This window comes from Microtus ochrogaster, unplaced genomic scaffold, assembly GCF_000317375.1.
Source record: "Microtus ochrogaster isolate Prairie Vole_2 unplaced genomic scaffold, MicOch1.0 UNK106, whole genome shotgun sequence".
Classification (NCBI taxonomy): domain Eukaryota; kingdom Metazoa; phylum Chordata; class Mammalia; order Rodentia; family Cricetidae; genus Microtus; species Microtus ochrogaster.
This window is the reverse complement of record NW_004949204.1, coordinates 76,361-83,046: the sequence shown is the minus strand read 5'-3', so window position 1 is coordinate 83,046 and position 6,686 is coordinate 76,361. Positions and strand designations below refer to the sequence as shown.

At 47.0% G+C, this 6,686-nt stretch overlaps 2 protein-coding genes across 5 annotated transcripts in view; both read right to left on the bottom strand.

The window, feature by feature from the left end:
- Drc1 (dynein regulatory complex subunit 1) overlaps positions 1 to 6,686 on the bottom strand; it is a 35,754-nt gene that overhangs the window by 20,841 nt on the left and 8,227 nt on the right. For all 4 annotated transcript variants that reach the window (XM_013355236.2, XM_013355237.2, XM_026778120.1 and 1 more), the window contains exons 2-3: positions 1,209 to 1,296; positions 356 to 468 (exon numbers count right to left, since the gene is read on the bottom strand). In XM_013355236.2, the coding sequence (XP_013210690.1) occupies positions 356 to 468; positions 1,209 to 1,296 (201 nt within the window). The remainder of the gene's footprint in view (positions 1 to 355; positions 469 to 1,208; positions 1,297 to 6,686) is intronic.
- Positions 4,096 to 6,686, bottom strand: part of LOC101989551 (glutamine synthetase-like) — a 3,879-nt gene continuing 1,288 nt past the window's right edge. Inside the window, exon 2 of the mRNA XM_005371383.2 lies at positions 4,096 to 4,178. Within this exon, the coding sequence (XP_005371440.1) occupies positions 4,096 to 4,178 (83 nt within the window). The remainder of the gene's footprint in view (positions 4,179 to 6,686) is intronic.

Genomic DNA, 6,686 nt, shown 5'->3' with positions numbered 1-6,686 from the left:
TCGGAAACACACACACACACACACACACACACACACACACACACACACACACACACACACACACACAGTCATTCTCGGGGCTGTTGGCACCGTCTGAGCCACACCAGCCACTCTCAAGCGTGTTCTGAGATTGCGCGCCTTTGCCTAAAACACCTACTCAACAATCAAACCCTTCTTGGCCTTTCCAGCCCAACCTAAGCCTGTTGAGTTTCTCCTGACCTCTGCAGAGAAACCCTAAAGCCTCCTTGTGTGACTTCCTGCGGTTCTTTATAGTCATCTCAATTCTAGAACAAAGTGCTTGGGACTCGAAGACGCTAAGGACGTCCGCAGTGCGCAAGCGCAGTCGAAGCCTCACCGCTGACGCTTAACCTCCTCTTCTTCAACTCTCCTATGGATCTCTCTGATGTCTGTAGCCACCTGGATATTTGTTACCAACTCAGTGCCACAGAGCAGCAGTTTAGTCAATTTCTGAAAAACAAAGAGATGGGAATCTGTAAAGCTAGAACATTCTGTAAAGAATTCAAGACGGCTGATAATACAGCTCGCTGGTAAGGGTCCTTGCTGCCAAACCAGATAACCTGAGTTCAGTCCCCAAACCCTACACTGTAGAAGCGACTCCCACAAATTGTCTTCTGAGTGCCATATGCACCATGGCACATACACCCCAGGCACATAAAATAAGTAAATAAAATGTAATTATATATTTTAAAAAGTTAAGGCTGGGTGTGGGAGCACACGCCTTTAATCCTAGAACTCAGGAAACTGAGGCAGGTGGATCTCTGGCTTTAAGGGCAACCTGGTTTACATAGCAAATCCCAAGCCAGCTTGCTTCAGGACCCTCTACTGCCCTACCCACTCAGTATTTACATGGGTTCTGGGGATCTGAACTCCAGCCCTTGTGCTTTGGATGCAAGCGCTTTAAACACCGAGCCATTCCCCAGCCAGTCTCTTGTTTGTTTGTTTGTTTGTTTGTTTGTTTTTGAGACAGGCTCACACTCTATCCCAGACCAACCTTAGACACACAGCAATGCTCCTGACCCAGTCCCCTGGACAATGGCACTAGAGATGTGCTCCACCCTTCCTGACAAGAACCCACAATTTGAAAGCTCACTCCTGGGCAGCCCCACCTAGAGACAGCAACACAGAAGGTGTGGTGCCCGCCCGCCCGTGAAAACCACGCTAAGGGGCTCGCTGTGGCCAGCTCGTACCAGTCTGCTCTCTTCCTTCTGTTTGTAGCTCCTGCTTTGCTCTTCCTCGTTCTCCTTCTTTCCGTCGAGATACTCTCCCAGGGCCTCCCTGTGGCAGGGAGAGACCAAAGCAGGATGTTGCTGTTACCACGAGTGTCTGTGCTCCGTCTTTAAACGCTTCATAGACCCAAAAACAGAAAACTTGAATTTTATTTTTTCTTTTGTGGGGAGACACAGGTATGTATCCCTAGCTGGCTGAAACTTGATGTGTAAACCAGGCTGGCCTTGAACTTGGAGAGACCCAGCTGTCTCTCTGATCCTGTTGGGCCCTAAAGCCCCACCAAGGAGGAGACACTCTCAGCACAGTTGATGCAATAGCAAGAGGAATTTTTTTTAAATATTTATTTATTATGTATACACTATTCCGTCTGTGTGTACTTCTGCAGGCCAGAAGAGGGCACCAGACCTCATTACAGATGGTTGTGACCCACCATGTGGTTGCCGGGAATTGAACTCAGGACCTTTGGAAGAGCAGGCAATTCTCTTAACCTCTGAGCCATCTCTCCAGCCCCCATGCAAGAGGAAATTTTATTCTGCCACTGCAGAGGTCCCTCAGAGGAGAAGGACCCCTGCTGTGTCTATTATAGGCTCTTTTTTTTTCTTTTAACTTTATTTTTATTTACTCTTTGAAAATTTTATGCATGTATAGAATGTATCTTTTTTAAATTTATTTATTTATTAAAGATTTCTGTCTCTTCCCCGCCACCGCCTCCCATTTCCCTTCCCCTTCCCCAATTAAGTCCCCCCCCCAGCCCTAAAAGCAATCAGGGTTCCCTGTCCTGTGGGAAGTCCAAGGAACCCCCACCTCCATCCAGGTCTAGCAAGTTGAGCATCCAAACTGCCTAGGCTCTTTTAAAGAAAAAAAGCACAAAATCAGGGAGGGGGTAGTACAGAATCAAAGGGAGAGTCCAGAAATCATTTGTCAACTATTTTGACTAGTTCATTTAATGGCCAGCTAACTCTAACTGATCAAAGCTATGGCGTTTGCGGGGTTGGTTGAACAAGGAGGAACGCCTGCAGGTCATCTGCAGGTTGTCTCACCCCAGTTCCAGGGTCTGGGTCTATTGAAGAAAGACTAAAAAGGGGACGGAAAGCTCCAGGGCACGCGTGGTTGGTTACCAGAGTCCCCTGGTTCCCAGGAAGGGGTGCAGTAATGCTAAGGTGCCCCAAAGTCTTTCAATCCCAAGTGCTGGGATTGCAGACATGGTCCAGGATACCAGACATAGATAAAATTTTAAATGAAACGTCTAAGAACTAGAGACGGAACTCAGTGGTAAAAGCTTTCCCAACATGAGCAAAGCCCTGGGGTCAATCCCCAGAATCACAAAAGGGGGAAAAATGCCATATACACACAACTGGAAACATTTAACAAGTGACTTCTAGGACAGCCGAGGCTGTGGGAGAGACCGTGTCTCAAGAAACAAAACAGGCAGTGGGGCACAGGCCTTTAATCCCAGGAGGCAGGGGCAGATGGATCTCTACATTCGAGACCAGCCTGGTCTATACAGTGAAACCCTATCTCAAAAGACAAAACAAAAAAAAGAAAAAGAAGAAAAAGAAAACACCCCACACTGGAAGCAAATATGAGGAAAGGAGAACCGGAGAACCTTACCAAGCCCACCTTGGGTTAAGCTGTCAGTTAACAGAGTCTGGAATCACCTGGGAGACAGGTATTGGGACTGTATATGGAGTCTGTCTTGCCACAGCCGAGATGGGAAGCATCACCACCCACCATCCTCGGCTGGACTGGCATCCTTCCCTGCTGTGAACAATGAGCTGAAGTGAACGCCCCTCAAGCTGCCTTTGTCACAGCGGGAGGACGTCACCAAGATGGCTCCTGGTGGCTGGCATCTCCTGGCATCTCCTCCATGTGCCATTTGTCTACATGATGGCCAGGGGTGTGGATGCCAGCTGATGCCCTCTTTCACCTTTCTGACCTCCCTTTTCTCTGAATCATTCCCTTAAGCTTCACCTTGGGTTCAGGAGGGAACCGGTATGCACGGAAAATGGCCTTTGATGAGAACTAAAACCAGCCCAGGGCAGCATGGACTTATTTCTGGCAGGCCCTGCCTCAGTGACCCCGAGAAAATGGTCCACCAGAAAACCACAGCCTGATAGCTAGGGGCCAGCAACAAACTTTTCAGTTACCTCATGGCCATTTCCCCTCCAGTGCGGCCACATTAGGAATAAATTCATTTCCTGCCTTCACCACCACTCCCGTCAGAGGGTAGCTGACAGAGTCAGCTACGGGGACCCCTCAGCATAGACTCCTGGGAGTCTTAGTTAGGGTTTTGATTGTTGGGATGAAATGCTATGATTAAAAAAAAAAGAGCAAGTGGGGGAGGAAAGGGATTCTTTGGTTTAAACACTGTTTATCATTAAAGGAAGCTGGGACAGGAATTCAAACGGGGCAGGAACCTGGAGGCAGGAGCTGATGCAGACGCCAGGAAGGGGAGCTGCTTGCTGGCTATTCCCCATGGCTTACTCAGTCTGCTTTCCTGTAAAACCCAGGACCAACCCCCAGGATGACCCCACCCACAATGGGCCCAAAATGACTGCAGCTGCTACACCAGTGGGAACAGGAAACAGTCTCAAGTATAGCAGCTGACTTTTTAAGGATGTGTTGGGGGAGAGGGTATGAGCAAGTGCAGGTGCCTATGGAGTCCAGCAGAGGACTATGGAGTCCCCTGGCGCTGAGTTGCAGGCAGTCATGAGACACCCAATGTGGATGCTGGGAGCCAACAGCTAGTCCTCTGCGGGAGCACTATGCTTACACTCTTAGCCACAGGGCCATCTCTCTAGTCCCTGCTGCTGACTTCAGTGACTTATACATCAGCAATATAAAGAGCTACTTATGGCCCAGGACGATGGGATGTAATCTCAGGCAACACGGAGTATAGAGCATGGTGACTCCAACCTGTAATTCCAGCACTGTACAAGACCACAGCAGGGGGCTGGGGAGTTTAGGGTCAGCCACCTTGGCTACCTAGTGAGGATCTGTCTCAAAAAGAAAGATGGAAAATTAGATACACCAGTTGAGGTGACCTATAATCCCTTCTACCTGGGAAGAGATAGAGGGAGGGTGGGGATGAAGGACGCGGGAAGGGAAGGACTTCAGGAGATGTCGGCAAAGGCTGAGAGCTCCCCTTGTAGGTTCTTAGTCCTAGTAAAATGTTCTGGAAGGCTGAATATAGGTTAGTGCACGCCTGTAATCCCAGTGTTTGGAAGGTAGAGAACCAAGAGTTTAAGGCCAGCCTGAGCTACATAGTGAGTTTGAGGTCAGCCTGAGCTGCTGAGACCTTTTCTCAAACAACAAAACAACCATTTCTGGAAGGACATGTTGAGACAGGTTGGAAGCACAGGAATTATGAACCCGGAAGGGAAAAGGAATCCCTCACCCAGGAATCTGACTGAAATCTGTCCTCCACTGAGAAGGAACAGTAACCCTGACAATGAACAGCGTTTGCATAAGGCCTTCCTCCTTTACCAGATAGAAACCTACAGCTTCCTGGGAACCTCGCCCGAAACCCCACTCACAGTGCAAAAAGGACCTGTCCTAACGCCTTTGTACAAGCCCAGTGGCTTCTGGCTTCACTGCCAGTTATAATCCACCCACGGCAACTCACAGGCCACTCTGTGGCCTCACTTGTCAAAAAGGTTAATTTGAGAGTCACCAAAATGGCATACACGTCATTGCTTACTGGTGACCCTCCTTTGAGATGCCCACACCTAGCTCTCAAGTGTGTCTTTCTTCCCAAGTGTCTCTCTTTCTCTTAACTCTCATGATTAAAATGTATACTAAAATCTTTTTTTTTAAGCTATTGTTTAACCGGGTGGTGGTAGCAGTGTGTGCCTTCAGTCCCAGCACCTTGGAGGCAAAGGCAAGTGGATATCTGTGAGTTCAAGGCCAGCCTGGTCTCTCTACGAGGTGAGATCCAGGGCAGCTAGCTACACAGAGAAACCCTGTTTCAAAAAAAAAACTATTGTTTTTAGTTATGTGCATGTATGTCTGTATATGGGTCTGTGCTTATGAACTCAGGGTCCCCATGGAAAGAAGAGAGAAGAGGGGTCAGATCCCCTGGAGCTACAGTCAAAGCTGGCTATGAGTCACCCATAGGTGCTTGGGATTAGCTCCAGTCCAACTTCAAGGGCAACATGAGCTCTTAGCCACTGAGGCATCTCTCCAATCCTTAAAACTCTTTTTAAAAAAAATAATAATTACTACTTTCAAAAATTACATTTTAGGTCTAGAGAGGTGGCTCAGCAGTCAAGAGCACTTGCTGCTCTTCCAGAGGACAAGGGTAAGAATCCCTTGTGGCAACCCACAATCCCCTCTTCAGTCCAGTTCCAGGGGATTCGATGAGTTCTTCTGGCCTCCAGAGTACCAGATGTCCATGCGGTTTATACACACGTGTAGACAAAACACTCATATATAAAATAATTTATTTTGTTTTGTTTTTCGAGACAGGGTTTCTCTGTGTAGCCCTGGCTGTCCTGGAACTCACTCTGTAGACCAGGCTGGCCTCAAACTTACTGGAGAGGCAGGAGGCATAGGCCCTCATACTGTTGGTGTAACCCACCCCACTATCTGTTCTTCATCAGCAGTGTGTGGAACGTCCATCCCTTTTCTGCTCATCATCAAGGAAGCACCCAACAGGTACCAAATAATACCAAGATATCTTGGAGGACAAACTGACCATTGAGTTACATGCCACATGGGGAAATTCCCTTAAAGCAGGGGAAAAAAATTTTTCTTTTTTTTTTCTTTTTATTTCATTTTGTTTTTCATGACAAGGTTTCTCTGGGTAGCCTTGGCTGTCCTGAAACTTGCTCTGTACACCAGACTGTCCTCGAATTCACAGAGATCCACCTGCCTCTACCACCTAGCAAGAGATGGGGGTTTTTTGTTGTTTTTATTTTGTTTGTTTTTTTTAAATATTTATTTATTTATTTATTTATTTATTTATTTATTTATTTATTTATTATGTATACAATATTCTGTCTGTGTGTATGCCTGCTAGGCAGAAGAGGGCACCAGACCTCATTACAGATGGTTGTAAGCCACCATGTGGTTGCTGGGAATTGAACTCAGGACTTTTGGAAGAGCAAGCAGTGCTCTTAACCTCTGAGCCATCTCTCCAGCCCTATTTTTTTATTATTATTATTTTATGTTCATTGGTGTGAGGGTCAGATGGTTTTGGTTTTTTTTTAAGCTATCCTCATGATTAACACTCCGGATACTTCTGCTACCCCTGTTCTTTCTATTTGCAGCAACTCAAGATTCCCACCAAGCCAGTGCTGTTCCCATCTCCTCCGTGGCTTTTCTTTTTTTTTTTTTCTTTTTGGGTATGTAGAGATTAAGACCTTGACCCCTCTATTCTGACCAATGAAAGCAAGATTAACTGGGCATGAGGAATAAAGAGACCTTGATATTCCATC